This window comes from Oxyura jamaicensis, chromosome 2 (assembly GCF_011077185.1).
Source record: "Oxyura jamaicensis isolate SHBP4307 breed ruddy duck chromosome 2, BPBGC_Ojam_1.0, whole genome shotgun sequence".
Classification (NCBI taxonomy): Eukaryota; Metazoa; Chordata; class Aves; order Anseriformes; family Anatidae; genus Oxyura; species Oxyura jamaicensis.
Genome location: NC_048894.1, coordinates 52,658,534 through 52,675,349, shown reverse-complemented (window position 1 = coordinate 52,675,349; position 16,816 = coordinate 52,658,534). Strand labels below are relative to the sequence as shown.

The 16,816-nt window shown below is 43.7% G+C and overlaps 1 protein-coding gene across 2 annotated transcripts in view; it reads right to left on the bottom strand.

Moving 5' to 3' along the window:
- The window catches only part of JARID2 (jumonji and AT-rich interaction domain containing 2), a 213,612-nt gene that overhangs the window by 50,669 nt on the left and 146,127 nt on the right, over positions 1–16,816 (bottom strand). For both annotated transcript variants that reach the window (XM_035316744.1, XM_035316743.1), the window contains exon 4: positions 8,579–8,748. In XM_035316744.1, the coding sequence (XP_035172635.1) occupies positions 8,579–8,748 (170 nt within the window). The remainder of the gene's footprint in view (positions 1–8,578; positions 8,749–16,816) is intronic.

Sequence of the window (16,816 nt, the reverse complement as noted above, 5' to 3'; positions counted from 1 at the left end):
TGTGCTGGGCTGGGAGAGAGGTGAGCAGGGAGAAGTAAGCTAGCAGGTGCACAGAGGCTGCGGGACAAATGGGAACAGCCAAATGCTGGAAGAATTACTACCATTAGGTAGTAATAAGTAAAGTGGGAACACCACCACTTACTTAAGAGCAGTGTCTATCACATAGTGCTGTCCACCTTCTGCCCCATTCTGGACGTGTGCTGCCCACCTTTCTAAGTTACCAAGTTGGGGTCATGTCATAGCCAAGAGCAGAAGCCCCATAGCTAAGGCCAGGCAGCACCCCAGAGGGAACTTCTCACTCTGCTCCCCGAAATCACTGCGGGAAGGCCAAATCACCAAATGCGACCCTTGAGATGCAATTCTGCGAGCCTACCAAATTGCCATGGTTAACTACGGGATTGCAAGGCAACAAGAAGCTCGGCCAGCAAACAAAGTACCCGCTCCTCACCAGCATCAGAGCAGGAGTTACCTCTCCTACGGTCGGGTACCACTACGCGTGAGAAACGTGGAGAAAGTCATCCACGGTGATTGTTGTTTTTTAAATTCACTCATCATGGTTACAATGAGCTATGAATTATTACGAAAAAGGGAGGATATTCAGTTATTTTAAAAATGAGTTTTGAAGGATTGTTGGCAACTGTTTCTGCCAGTATCTGCAGTTTCATTATTGAAATTCTCTCTTGAGTATTTTTGTCTTCCCTCCTATTGTGTGCGAGCAACACAAAAGAAAACCTAACTATATAGGAAAAACAATTACCACAGCTATACACAAAATGTTGCCTAATGGATATGAAAGGATGACAAATGTATGTTATGTCCTCCGTTATGACAATTTGATGCTCGTTCAACAATAAGTACGTGGCAAACTACGTTTTTTTTAAGTTGTGGCGTTGCTTTTAGCAGTCTTCTGGGAAAGATGTTACCCTTCGCGTGTACAAAATTCGGGCCTGCTGCTAACAGCAGGCACAACCGATGCTCACACAACCTGTGCGTTCAGATGCATTGAACTCAGCAGCAAGTGCCTGATTAATAGAATGAACTAACCTCTTTTTCAGCCATTTTATTTGACTAATGAGGTCATTAATTTTTTATTTTTTTTTTAATTTGACAAATGTGTAATTTTTCCTCCTAAATTACTGTATGTTTTGTTTCTCATTAAATTACATTCACTTTTGTTTTGGACTAGCTAAACATACTAAAAAATCTCCGAATTTGGATCTGAAGACTGGAATCAGAAGTATGGAAAGTGCATGCGCTTTGCCAAAAGTACTATTTCATTACTCTTCAGAATTAGCTGGCAGCTTCTCTGCAATATTTACTGAAGTACGAACCAAATGTTTTCCTCTGGACAGGATTCAAACCGTGGTATGTTACAACCACAACAAAAATCATCGCAGTCCAAGAGCCTTCTCTGTAGTTTGGGCTGTGGTTTCTGTAAAATTGGAGGATTCTTCCCCCTGAATTATTTATACTGACTCCCCCTCTAACTCCTTTCTTTTTTCTCCTAACAATTAAACATGACCCAGATGTGCTTTGGAAAAATCTTAAAACAGTTCGAGACATCAGAATGATTTAAGCACAAGGCAGGTCAAGGCATGTGGGACTTAAGCCTGCCCCAATAAACATGGGGCATGCCAAGCACTACAGCAAGCCATGGCCAGAGGTTTGGCTTCTCCTCTGACACGCGGCCCCATTTCGGGGCTGTACGCAGGTGGAAAAACCTTGCCTCCCAAATGTTCCTGATGCACTGGCATCTATCTCAGTGCTTAAAATTTAGGGCCTGATTCTCATTTATTATATGTCCCACTTATTACGTTTTGACAGGACAGCGTAAAGACCCTGAAGTGCGAATAAATGTAATTTATGCCCACGCTTTATGGCCACTTTACAGAGCAAGGCTAAAAGAGAATGAACTACATAAACTCTATAGTAAAGAGCAATTGTATCTCACTTATCTCACTCCACCTGCAGCAACAGTCCCAGAGGGAGCTCCCCGGTGCCTGAACAAGGGGGAGGAAAAGGCCATCTCAACCACAGAAACAAAACAGAGCTCATAAACAAACTAACATTCAAACCGTGCCTGCTCTGCTGCTGCACTAATCACGAGATGTTTAGTGCTCTGGCCAACATAATGGCCAGTGTAATGACATAAAGCCCGTTTTCTTCTTCTCAGCCCATTCTAGAAAGCAGTAGAGCTAAAGCCAAAATTGTTCCTTTTTTAGGGAAATAGAATAATGGGAGGGAACATGTGAATCTTCAGGGAAAAAAAAAAAAAAAACATATCTTTTTCTTTGTTCAAAAAAATAAAAAAAAAAGAGATAACCATCATAATAAAAATAATAATGTGGGGTGCCTCTCATCTACAATTCTTATCTGACAATCTCAAAGCAATTTACCTCTGCTTACCTGGCTAGATATGGAGGCAAAACCCCCAAACCAATCCTTCCCACATCCACGTGAACCCCTGACTACCCATCCCTGTCCACCAAGAACAAGACAAGTCTGTACCTCCCCAACCACTGTGCTGACATTCCCCAAATCCTACCAGGCTATTTGTCCTACCCAAGAGATCCTCATCCCCATCACTTGCATCAAACAAACCCTCCAGGGACCGCTGGACCTCCCGTGGGTTCACAGCTTACTAAACCTTGGGCGCACGCTGCCGGTGGGAAGGAAGGGCAGGGATCACCTTTGTGAAAACACGTTGGTCGCCGACCTGGCCCTGAATGATGGGCACCAAGGTTTTGAAGCCTGGCTCCTGCAATCACAGAACTCAGGTTTTGTGCCAGTAACTTATCCATAATCAACATGCAGCTACGCCAATACCTATATACAGAGTTAAATATTATCCTCATTTTACAGAAGGGCTAAGCAGCTCGCCTAGAGACTCGGAGGGAGACTGTGGCAAATATGAAGACCAAACCACAAGATTAGTCTTCCATTTCAACAAGCTAATTTCATCCTGTGGCTTTGTGCAGGGGTAAACGTTGGAATCATTAACATCAGAAAGGGGCCTCAACACAGGAAAAGCCGGAGAAAGCGCGGATCCTGCCACAGCACTCCCAGGCTGCAGCTCTTCACTGGGACAGGCTGCTCAGGGAGGTTGTGGAGCCTCCTTCTCTGGAGATATTCAAGGCCCGTCTGGACGCCTACCTGGGCAGCCTGCTCTGAGGAACCTGGTTCGGCAGGGGGGTTGAACCCGATGATCTTTCGAGGTCCCTTCCAACCCCTACAATTCTGTGATTCTTCCAATTGGTAACTTCTCCTGGCAGCACGAAGCGATGCAAAGATGCCCACCTCTGTTAAACACCTGGAGGGACTCCAGCATCACTCCCACCCCTGGACACAGTGTCCCTCTGGGTACCTCAGGCTCCTGCTTTTTGTGGAGCGCCTGCAGACCCACTTCTCCCTACCCGCACTGATAAAATTAATCTTGTGCTAAACCACTGTGGAACCTGCTTACCAGCCCAGAGCAACATATTCCATAGGTGGACTAAAGAGCTGCACACCGGATGCATATCTCATCCCACACACCAAAAGGATCTTTTACACATCACTACTACCCCTAACCTTACAAAGAACTTGAAAATGATGGGATTACAGTCGCCAAATGCAAACATATTTTTATTAAATGGTTTGTGCAGTGAGGACTCTACACTCCAGAGCTTATCCTAATATTTTCAATCCATCCTAAAATTTCATCTTGGGCACCACATGATTTAATAACACAAAATCTATAAAAAGTCTTCCTCCAGTACTTTAACCCAATTATCATAAGTCTTCATGTTTTAATAGTATTTTGGAATTATAAAAACTAACCCAGACAGCAAAGCATTTAAAACCTTGCGTTTCTGGACAGCGTCAGCATTTCATTGCATCTCTGCCAGCCCAAGCGAGCTGCTGTTCCATTTCACGTGCTTGCTCTGATCTGCTGAGAACATCTACGTGGTGGTAACGCTCTACCGTCGAAGGCCAAGGCCTCAAATAACACCACTGATGCAGTCTTTGGCTCTCAAAGGCTGCAAGGGATACCAAGGCTGTATCCTGGGAACACCTCGTGGAGCTGCCCTCTTCCGACTCCCAGAGCACGCAGGCAGACCTGCTGTGCTGGCACCTGCCTTGCACCCACCCATCCTCCAGCCCCATTCTTGAAGAGTACCTGAAACACCACCCAGAGGATGCTCAGCTCGGGCACTGCACCCTAACGAGATATGAGGGAGAAGACTGGGATCCACGGCCCCCGAGCACACCGCCCAAGCAAGGAGGTTAAGTACAAAGAGCAAACTGCAACAGCAGTGCGTCGCTGGGATTTAAAGTTAGTGAAGGCTGGAGAAACGTGCTATTAGGGAGATTTTCTATTTTGGTTTTGCCCAGTTATAATAAATCATCATGTTGCTAAATCATTGCAGTGCTCAAAGAAAAGAACAGCCACATGTTTCACAGAACAGTTAAAACAGTCTGAAAACTCGATTTGTGAGATCTCAATTAAATTATCTTTATTTAGGAATCCCTGAAATTCTCCAGCATGTAAGTCCCAGAGGCCCAGCTTAATTAGAAAATTGATCATGGGAAAACTTTTTTAAATGCAGGCTCCTAATCGTAGCCTTGCTGTTATCACCTTTTGCCAAAGATCCATTTCTCTCCAAGGGACTTGTTTCTCCATCCCCCTTTAGCTCTGCGTTACCCCAGTTGCGCTATTTTTAAATTGTAAATAATTATGGAGACAAAAGGCAACTTAAATGCACTGTAATGGAAGCTATTAAGAAAAGTTTGATCAGAGGCAGAAAATACAGTAAAAGTGAATGCCATTGTGCGACGGCAGGGAGATGACGTGCTCATATCTACACACACTGCAGAAAGATACTAATTATGCCTCTGGCAAAGGGCATACAGGCTCCTTCAAAGAACCTATTTAAAGATAAGAACACTGCAGACAAACACTTCAGAGATATCTGTGCTATTCCCTTCCTTCTTGTGCTGGAAATTCTAGGTCACAATTTAAAAAAAAATAAAGAGAGGAGGACTAAAATAATAGGAAGGGGGGAAGAAGGGGGAACTTGCCGAATCCAGTCAGCTAGATGTATTCCTGCGTGCCCAGATATTCATCAGCTGTTACAGCTTTTGCATTCTATTCTGTTTACCTTTTAAGAAGTAATTAGTACATTGCATTGTCAAATCAAGAGTTCAAAAACCAAGCTCTAATTAAAAATATGTTTAAAGCCCCTAGTATTCTTGCTAATGAAACCAAGCAGGTCATCTTGGTTAAATTACCTCCCTTTGAAATTACAGGATGCTAAGAAGAAGTAAATAAAAAGGCTGTGGATCGTTAGATTTTCTGACACATAGCAGAAGCCCAGGTAAATTGGATTCTTCTTCCTAAATATTGGGCCTTACATACGAAAGGAGCCTTTTTTCTACGTTGTGGCATGACAGTTCTTTTCCCCTGTCCACAGGATTCAGTTGCTGCTGCCTAAAACAAACCCCACAGAGTACTGAAGAATGAACTTCAGTTGGGACTGGGATTTTTATGTTTCTCTGTTTAAAAATGGAAAATGAAAGCACAACCTGACAGGGTGCCACAAATTTACCCTCTGCTTTTCACACTGCTGCTGGTTGGGGTGATACAAGGAGAGAAACATGACCACAAAGCTGTTTTCCCACTGATCCTGGAAAAGACTCCCTCAATGAAGCAAAGCTTTGACCTTGAACTTACAATGACCATCAGAGCGTTTTGAAGGACTAGGAACTGAGAAACCCAACTTTAAAAATACATATACACACAAACATGGGGTTTCACTGTCCAGCATCATATTACTACTACACTTACTACAAAACAATTTTCAAGGAGCTGAGCTTATATCCTGTCAGCATGCCTTTTAGGAGCGATGCAGCACATTTCCATGTGGCTCTGTGTCTCATTTCATCATGCAAGTGCAAACTGCCAGGGCTGGAGAGAAGGCAGAACTGACCACAAGGCCCATGATGCAAGCAATTTGGATTCCTCAACACTTCAATAAATAATTGCACACAGGTTCACAACCAAAGCAACCCGCTTCCAAAAAAACTGAAGCCTTTCTGATGGAGGGTTTAAGCAAGCTGCTGTCTCTTCCCTCTCTGAGCTCACCAGGTACCACTGGAAGAGCAGCACCGAAACAAGCCTGCTGCTCTCCTTAGAGGCTGCTTGTCTGACCCCCCCTGGAGCTGGATGTACCAGGGAGCTGCTACATGAACTCCCTGCAAGCACATTAAGAACCAGCTTCCGCCTGCTTTATTCCAAAGGGCACATCAAAAGGCTCCACCACCACCACCTGGAGCTAAACCACCCAGGGTACTGAACGGGCACAGCTTCAGGCAGCCGGGATCTCCCTGAAGTCACAACAGTTCAGACACAGAAGCTAACACCAATCCCAACCAGCCCGCTCCTGCTCCCTCCAAGCCACAGCCATTCCCCCGCTTCTTCACATATATGCAGCCTGGCAGCACATGTCCAAGATTTCCCCCAACACCCTACTTTTACTGGCTCTTCCCAGGCTTTGTTCGGGGGTGATGGAGCAATAAACTTTTTGAGAGCTGAAACGGAGGGCCAACAGCTTCTGCTTTCCGGTTTTCTTCACAGACTGTTCAACCAGACCAAGAACGTGCCATGTGTGGCACTCCTAGCGCAGATTTTCCCTCGTGGTTTTTAATACAATTGTAATTGGGATCTTGCCGTCTGAACGCATGTGTTGTCTGAAATATATGAGTACTCCTGCATACTGAAGAAATTAGGAATGAATTGCAAGTCCTTAATTGACAGTACAAAACATCAATTATTCTACCGATGAATAACAAAGAAGAAAATTACAGGTGCAAGAGCTAAACAGCCACTGATTAAAATAAAATTAAAAGGAAAAAAAAAAAAACCTTCTGAATGAAGCACAGGAATAGGACAAAAGAACCCGTGCTCCGTATTTGCATTGTTAAAGCAGAACGCTAAGAAGAAGTAGGAAATAAAAACGGAGATAAGTCGCATCCCCACTCAGGTACCTCTCTTTAAGTGCAAGTGCCTTCAAAGCTATAAATAACACATGCTTAGTTAGCAAGCAGTGGAAACAAGCGTGTGAATGAATGCAGCCATGTGTGCTCACCCTCTCTCTCTCTCTCTCTCTCTCACACACACCCATCTGAATTTTCCCACCAACAACTGTGGCAGTTGGCCCAGATCACAGCAGTGACATGCTGCCAACAGACTGATCAACCTCACAGCAGACTAAATTAGAAATACATTTCCACAGATTAAATTTCAGAGGACTGCGATGCCACTTTAAACTCCATTAGATTCTGCTCCTCGCAATCCTTTAAACAAACACAAAAGCTAGTGAACAACCCCCCTCCACCCACCCGCTTTACCAGAAGTCCCAACAGGAGGGAGGCTTCAGTTTTAGACCAGAGTCGAGACAGATAAATTAGCAACCAGCCTAAAGCTGCCCCTAGCCTAGCATCTCACAGAAGAGAGAAAGAAAAAAGAGGAAAGAGAAAAAAAAAAAACATGCGGCATTAAGGTGAGAATGCCTCAGCAAGGTGTTCTGGGTGGTGTTGGCTAGACCTGTTAGCAGATGCAACAGAGACCTCAGCACTGGCAAGGGCAACTTAAACACCAGTGGGAACAACCAGGCTTTGAAGGATTCAACCCACTAGGTAAGACTTTTGCAGACAAGCCCTATCTATAACAAATGCACACCCTTTCAGCAGATAATGGGACAAAACAGCAAGAAGCATCACTCCAGCACTTCAAGGACAGAGCAATGATTACCTACAGGGGATGGGGGGCACCTGCCAAAACAGAAACAAAATTGACCACTTGGGCAAGGTGTCGTCCTTTAGCTTAATCTGGACAGTTAGCTGTACCTCACGTGAAGGTCCCTAATTCTAACAGGAAGGCTTGCAGATGTACACCAGCAATTAATTGCACTGCACAGCTCCAGCCAGGCCCAGACACCTGCTATCAGGTAAGTTGGGAAAGTTGAGTATCTCTCAGTAGAATTTCAGATGCCTTGTTTTCACCAGACTTGCACAATGAACCAGTTAACATGTTTTAATTATTACTATGATAATAATCCAGCTTCTGGGACAGTTAAAATTAACAGTAATCCTTCTACCTTCCATCAGATGAAAAGCATTGCTCAAATTGAACAGCAAAGGACAGCGAATAGGCAGAAAAATGGAATTTCCAACCAGATTTTCTCTTATTGCAGGAACAAGTACCCAGGAAATTTAAGCACCTCTTCAGTTTATAGTCAGGTAAAACAAATGAGGATGGGGAGAACTTAAGAGAGCTAGACGAAAACCCATTCAAGATAACAGTGTGCTAAAGCATAAAAGAAATTTCCTTCTGCACTATTACCAGCCTCGTTTTATGGCGTTTACAACCACAAACTTGAATGTTCCTGCTGCAGATAGAGCCAATTTGCTGGAGTTGAAATGCACACAATATATTCAAGCACAGCACCAGTACGTTTGTCTAGCTGCTATGCAGCATGCGGTGCTGTGGCTTGGCCTTGAAAGAGATTGTTCCCCCAAGCTGCTGCAAGAGTCCTACCTCGAAGACAGAGGAAAGTAAGAAAATCTTCTGTCTTGGGCTTCCTTTTGGAGAGGTCAGAAATCTGAGTGGCGGGAGGGGGTAACAACGGCTCCACTATCTTTATTGGAGTTGTGCTGGGACTGTTTGGCTGGGATTGAGCAAACTTCCTTTGTGCTTGCAGCCTTGGCCTGTGGAAACAAGAGCACATCAAAAGCATGTTAGACAGAACTTGCAGGAGAAACATCAGAACATAAAAATTCACTGCTTCAAGAGAGATCATAATCCATCTCCCACCAGTATTATCCATAACTGAGGTAACTGTGAAGGCAGGACTTCAGTTGCTTTACCTTTGGTATCTTCTGCAACAATTCAGAAAACTGGGAAGGGAACATCTTAACTATAAAATCTTTGACTAGAATTTCATATGTTCCAGACATTTTCTTGCACTTTATCCACTTACAGTTTACTATTCACTTGTTTGGAAATTAAATCTGTATTTTGCTCCAGGAAAGTGTCCTCTTTTTTTTTTTTTTAAGCGTTAGTCTTCGTCACTTTTTATTATTTTTTTAAATCGCAATTTATTAATCAATCTAAAAATGAGGTATAGGTTAGCCCCATTAAAGCTTTTAATTTATTCCAATCTGGTAGAATCTTATTTACATAGCAAAATATGTATTAGTATACATGGTATCTATATTTGCATCCAGTTCTACAAAAACAAAGCAAAACCTTTAGGGAAAGATGTTTCTGACTGAGAAAATATCAGGCAAAAGCCATTAGATTATCATTCCCTTGGCCAGGGCTTGGAAGACAGGAAGCAAGGAGGTTTGGGCTGAGGCTAATATGTATTTGTGATGAATTTGTAATAACGAAGGACATGCACAGAGTGCATTTGACCCAGTCCTGGTACCAGGCAATGTACTTATGCTCTCTGGTAAGATTTAGAGTGTGACCATATGTACAGTTATGGGAAATGAACAGAAGCAAGTGGTTTTGGCAGTCAGACTGCAAATTATTTCAAGCCTATCTGAAGGCTCTGATTAACTACTAGGTGGCAATGAATATGATTTTCTTTCATACGTCTAGAACACAAATTGGCATCAGGGAATGCGCTTGGGGGCAGGACAGATACCCAGAGGGGGTCTCGCCAGGAACCTGACTCGGCTCAGCATTTAAGAACATGCTAATTTCTCACTTAAGCAACTGGGACTCTAATTATGATATTTATTACAGCTTCAAAAAGGAGAGAAGCTACTGAAAGAACTTAAAACCTCATTGAGAAAGGATGCAATTTTATGTCATTTTCCTCCCTATTAGCAGAGTATTTACATAATGTAAAACTGAACCATGTATTGAACAACACTAAAGGAAAAGCCAGGTCTTGTCATTCCACTGCAGACTTTACTGTTATGACTTAACGAAAGCACAGATATCATTCAGTGTGGATGAAACACGTAATTGGTAAACCTCTTCTTTTTCACGGATATTAAACTTAAGTGGTCGGGTAGGAAGAGGTTTGAAACTGTATCTTAAACTTCCTCATTTTTGTGGCTATAACAGGAAAAAAATATTTTAAATCCCAGCCATCGTTTATACACATATATGCACGTCCTCTAATGACAGCAGAGAACAAAACCAGCATTCAGCAATTTTCTCCCTAAGCTCCACATAAAATTGTCCGTGTCCTCACGATCCTCACGCCTCCAAATAACTCCAACAAAAAAATCCCTGCTCAAGCCTCGCAGCAATTCTTACTGTTTATTTGCATCTCCTTAGTGACGAGTATATTATGGTGTTTATAATATATTTTTTTTTTATCACAGTGCTTGTAATTTGTGAGCTGGAACTAAAAGACTAATTGAACACATATTTCCTCATATCTACGAGGAATTAGCTTTCCAGAATGAAGGTCTTACATAGATCTACCTATATATTCCCCGAGTTACCTGGATTGCATTGCAAACTGCTATTCTTCCAAGCAGATGGAGGACTCTTGCATAGGATGAATGGGATTTTAATTTCAACCAACTACATTTCTATCAGCAAAACCACACATGTGGCCAGAGAAAAATGCTTTGTGTTGGCTTCTGTTCTGCACAGAACATACGCTCTCTAGCCAAAAAAGCAGACTATAAAGGTCAGCAAGTGAGATCCCTGCCTGCTGCTGTCATCTGCAGAGCAATTCCCCCCCCCCCCCCCACATGCTGCTCCGGCTGGGCTGTTAAAAACACGCACAAGCCACTGGCTGGATCAGCCAAACGTTTCTCAGAAACTACCTGCTTCAGCCTGATGTTATGAAAAGTATGTAGCGAGGAGGACTCCGCAACCCCCTGAAAAGCAAGAGGTAAGCCCGTTTCGTGGATCAGAATTAACGCTTTGTAGCAAGGCCAGGCCCAGGAGTCTGCAGCATCCCTGTTATTGGTCCCTCGGGCACGCAAGGGGGATTAGGGAAGGACTTGTGGGCTCAGCGTAAACATTACATGAACTAGGGAACTGCAAGTACTTTGGGCTCAGTATTCCTTTAAAGATCTATTTTCTACTGGCCTTCCTTCCCCAGCACGATGTACTCCTGCTTGCTTTGCTTGCCCCGTCCCGCTGTGCTCTCCTCCCCTCTCCTGCCCGGGCAGCGGGGCCATCTTTTCGCCATCCCCAGCTGTAGCTCCCGCGGGGGCCCTCCATCTCAGCGCCGACAGCTAAAAAGCCAGACCTTTCCTCAGATTCCTTTCAGGCTACGGCCGTGAACTTTTGTCGTTTCCTGCAGAGGCAGAGGAGACTTGTTGCCGTATGATCAAACGTGTCAGGGATGCTTCCCCTCTCACAGACAAATGTCGAGCACTTCTGCTGAGGCTTGCCATGCTTCCCCTCGCTTGGCCTTCCCTCACTCACCAGCTCCACAAAACCAGGCCTGCTCCTTCTCAAACACTGATTTCTTCATAAAACCCCTAGCTGTTATGGAGCCATCAGGCATCACCAATTCAGTTTACAAAGGCTACAAATGAAGGGTCCCTTTTATGAGTGCCGTGTCCTCAAGGTTTCTGTGATAACTGGTTTATGCACAGGCAGACATTTCCTCCACAGGCTTCTGCCTTAATGCCAGAGGATGCCAGGAGCCGTAAGGAGGGCACAAGGAGCAGTAAGCATTGTTACAGCAAAAACAAGCCTTCAAGCAGCTCCTGCTCCATATTTGTGTGCAGATGGCCACTCTCAAAGGTGGGCCGGCAGAGGAAAAAGCACATACGCATTGCAAAACATGGGTAACACAACTCAGGGCTGCTTCCTTGCGAAGGAATGCACGCATCTTAACAACCTGATATCTCCCCATGAAAACCTCTGGAAGCACAAAACCAATTATTTCGGGTACGGTTTCCCGTTACACTTAATCCAATAGAAGTGTGCGGCTGCTGCCAAGGAGGAGGGAGGGAGGCCGGGCCCTCCGCTCGCGCTGCGTCAGATGCAGCCCAACAGGCCGCGGCGCTCGCTCCGCAGCCAGCAGGAGTAGGTGAGGAGGCAGCAGAAGGGCTCAGAAAGACATTTTGTGTTTGATAAGCACGTAACAACGCCGGTGTGGTTTCGCTCTTTGCTTGTTAAGGCGGCAGTTTCTGCTGGAATGTCCTATTTAGCATACATCGGGCAACAGGGGACAGATTGGCACCAGCGGCAAAAAGAACAACGACAACAACAACCCTGTTTGCTTCCTCCAAATAAATTGCTCTCTCTGTCCTCATCTAAAGGGTATGTGCTACTCAAGGCTTGTGAATATTCAAACAGAGGAACTCTGCAAGAAGGAAAAGGATGCGGGAAAAACTCAATACCACATCTAACCACCTTGCAAACAGCAAACAAACAGCCAGAAATATCCAGACTAGTCAAAAATAATTAGTATCTCACCTTCTATCAATAGAAAGTTGTTTTCCTTCTACTATTTTTGACAGACTTTAAACGTCTACCTAGGACACAAAATTCAAAAAATCCTCTGTCTGAGAAAGCCTTTGCCTCCTTTTGGTATGCTTCGCCTCTACAGAACCTCCTGTTTAGGTCTGAGACTGCAAATTACAGCTAGAGACTAAAACTGCACGGCAAAAATATCCCCAGCATACAAACTCAGGCTAGGCTAAAAAACATCTCTCTCCAAAGTGAAATACACTTTCTGATGCTTTCCTAGCCTGGAATTTATTTTTAGTTGAATGTTTTAAGCAAATGATGTTATTTATAATCAAAACGCTACAGTTTGTGTTAGCTAAAAATACTTCAGAAATGCCTTTTAAAATAGAATCTCCTAGCACTATTTCTTCGGCATGTAGAAAGGGACATATTTAGTAAGACAACACACACTATACAAAGGCAGTCTTTTCTTTGCAAAGCAAAGCTGGGCTGGTAATACCAGCCTGTGCTACATTTAGTAAATATTAATACTCCAGATAACACTGCATGCTGTTAAGCTGCAAAACATACATTAAATTCGCAGTATGTTAGATTTATCACTAAATCGGTACAAAAATATTCCACTATTTTCACTTGCTTTCTCTGTAACACCTAAGCAAAAGCAAAACACAGGTACTGTACAACACAGAAGAGCGGTATGGCAATAGGCACAATCGATTTGATAACACACACGTGTTCATACTGATCTATTTATGGCAAATTCAGGGGTTGAGAAGCTGACCGCATAGCCAGGCGTCTCAACTGGCAAGAGATTTGCCAAACAAACTTTGTCTGTTTCAAACATTCTCCAATCTCCAGTAACCTGCAGATTTTCATAGAACTTCCTGCTTGTTATGTACTGCAATATTTGCTTGCTGTATCATCTCATAACCTTTAACTTACTCTTTGAACTTCATTTTTATCTTTGTTGTTTCCTGCTTTTCTGTCGCCTGATGTTTACGTCCTTTTTTCTTTCTCATGGCACTGCTAGTTACATTTCCAATCTCTAAAGGAACTGTAGCTGATTGTCACCATTTCATGATTAATTCACATTTTCCTTTTTAATGATGTTTTCCAATTTTTTAGCTGCTAGGCATCACCCTGAAAGCTAACGCTAAGGACTCTGCATCTCTGTCTTTCTAAAAGCAGCATCAGTATTTGGTTACTTTGCTTTAGTCATTTCTCCTCCTGAGAAACTGCAGGATAAGTATTTGCAGATATTTAATTGCATTACATTAAAATGGCTACTACTAACTGGCAGCGATGAACTAGTATGAGCTTTCACCAAATAGCATGCTGATAGTTGGGCGTACAGGATCACTGCCTGACCTAGGACTAGCTGTTGCTGCCATGGGCACGCTCTGGCACAGACAAGAGCTCCCGTTCTCAAAGCCCAAGGTGAGCATGACAAACTTGGTGCTGGAGGTATTACTCTCAAGGGACAACTGGGAAATTCTGACCAATACCGCACGTGTCATCAAGAAGTATGGCTATTGCACTCTGATTCCTGAGAACAAGCCTAAAACATCCTCTCACTCCAAACAGCAACCTCTGGGAGTCATCAGTTCCTGAGGACAGGGCTCCAGCATTCAAACCAGCAAGTTGTCTAGTGGATTAAATATAACAACAAAAAAAAGAATAAAATAAAATTACCTAAACCAAAATAAAACAAAAAACCTCCAACAATGAGAGTGAAGATTACTTGGATAAACAAAAAATTGAAGAAAAAACGTGCACGCAGACTACAAGGAGATCTTGTTGGCTCTCCTTGGAGCACACTTGAGAGCAATGCTTAGCTCTAGCAACACTAAGCAGTGTTTCTACCTGTCTATATTCAGATGCCAGCCCAACCACTGTGCCCTGAGTTATGACTTCAGGCAAAACTCTATGAATACGCAACATCACAGCACAAGCAGAAAGCCAGAGAACAAAGGAGGGCTCAGAACTGCATTTCTCTTCCCACATCCCTCTGGCTTGTGGGGCAGTATTTCCTGCCCATATCAGTGGTAAATTACTTGTTGTCCTCCCAACACCATACTTTGCTTAGCAAGTTGGCATCAATAGAAATGGTGATTCCACCATTTTCTGTCTCCCCACCTATTTGCACCAAAAAGGAACTAGAAGGTAAGAAATCTGGTTGCTCCTGTCCACACCAGTGCAGGTAAACCAGTGAAAAGCATAAAGCCATCGTAAGACATGACTCCTTCAAAATGATTTGCAAGACCATGTATCCAAGACACAATCTAAACCTGCATTTCTAGGTAAGAGATGACATAATACTTATTCGTGTCGTCTGGTCAGAAGAATATCGGTTAATTTTCAGAAGAGTACAAAATTCCGGTATGCTTGAATACAACACTTTTTTTTTTTTTTTCAGAAATTACTTTTACTGAGCCCTTTGTTCACTCAATCATCTGTACCCTCTTTGGTCCGAAATTAATAACCCAATTTAAAGCCAGCCTTAAATTCTCAAGTGAATGGTTTGACACAAAACACAGAGACCACCTCCACTCAGTCCTGGATTATCGAGCCCAGCAGAGCACATTCCATAAACAACATTTCGTGCTCTCAAACTCCAGCCACAAAGAACGGATACACATTTTCCTTTGGTAGTGTTTTCCTTTTCTTTTTCTTTTTCTTTTTTTCTTTTAATTTTTCCTTCTGTTTGTTTTAAATGTGAAACAGTTGGTTTCTGAGAATCTCCTCTCCTACAAATAATGGAAAGGTGCTTGGGAATGACAGTTAATGAATGATAATTGAACTACCCCATATGTTCAATGACTAGTTCAAAGTACAGCTGACAACTTAACCATGTCTGTTAAACACAGCACAAATTATCATTAATTCTGGAATTACGTATTTTTCCTGACCACGTTCACTGATCACAAGAAGATATTTGCAGTCTCCAAAACTGCCTCGTTTCATGTGGTTTAGCAGAAATACTTATACCCAGTAAGTGAAATTGCTGGCTGCTAAAACAACATAGAAGATAGCCGTGGGCAAAGAGAGAGCTATTATAAGCCCCTGGATGCTGATTACCACCCCTCACTGTGTTAACTGTGGAGGAACTGGACAACTGCAGGCACCCACACATATAAGCAGCCACCGTGAAATAAGGATGCTGACCTTGCCTGCTAGTCGGAGGCCCATGCTAGTTGGTGTAGAAGTTGTAGAAAACTAACATGCATTCAGATCTCAGCTCCGGATTCATGCTGTTCAGCTGTTCCAGTGGTGCAGATAACCTTGAGAGGGATGAATCACACTGCGTACTGAATTGCCTCAGCTTTTGTCCTGAGACATCCATGGTGGCCAGGGAAATTTGACGGTACCCTGCCATAACTGTAGGATTTCTCAGTGTGAACCTGAGTCCCCTCAACAGACCTCAGGATACACTAAAGCAAAGAGGAACAAGAAACAGAGGGCAGAGGGAAAAGAAAGAAAAATGTCATTTTTCTCTCTGGTCCTGCCAGAAGAAGAGGTCAGACAATGCCTCCTCATACTGAGATGAGGGAACCCCGCAGGTTCAGTCACCGGGCAGTACTTACAGTGGGAATCACAACCATGAGAACACTCAATGTGAAGACTAAGTGAGGATATGGCAGCTGAATGAAGCTCTCAGGAAGCTGTTTTCCTACAGTTATGTGCCTCTGTTACAAGATTATGCCATAGCAAATGTCCTACAGACTGCCCATAAATCCAGGTCCCTCTGTAACTGGTGGATCTGGACAATCCATTTCAGCAAGACCGTGGATCATTTACATCCACTTTCTCCAGGGTTGTCTCACCTGAGACTGGACAGGAACATTTCCTCCTCCATGTGGGCATGTGGTGAGCTGTACGTGGCAATAGATGGCAGAAGAGATCCTTCTGAACACGGAGACAGGTGGTGCCACCCTTCCTTTGTCCTGCAGTGGCTCTTAAAAACTCCCATTTCAGAGTAGGTTCACTTCTACTCCAAGAACGTGAGCACAGGTACTTTAACCTTTGACCGTGCTATGGGCTGTAATCCAGCTGTATTCACACTGCAACCAATTTGCTGGTTGCATAATGCCACCCAGGTTAAGCTTTCAAATTCACCAGTTCACGTGCAAATCGAATAACAATAATGCAGGCTTCACATGGGCTCTGAAATAGGCCTCCCAAGGTCCCGGTTACTGCTGCTGCCACCAACAGCGTTCGTTTGGGCCAGCTCAGATATGCTCACACGAGTTACAAGCAAAGTAATGCACGATCATCCCCACAGACAAGGGGCAAGGGGCAGGAATGTATTGCAGCGGTCCGTTTTGGAGAGGGCTGTGCACTGGGTACATCTCCCTTCTTGCTGTTCTTCAGGCA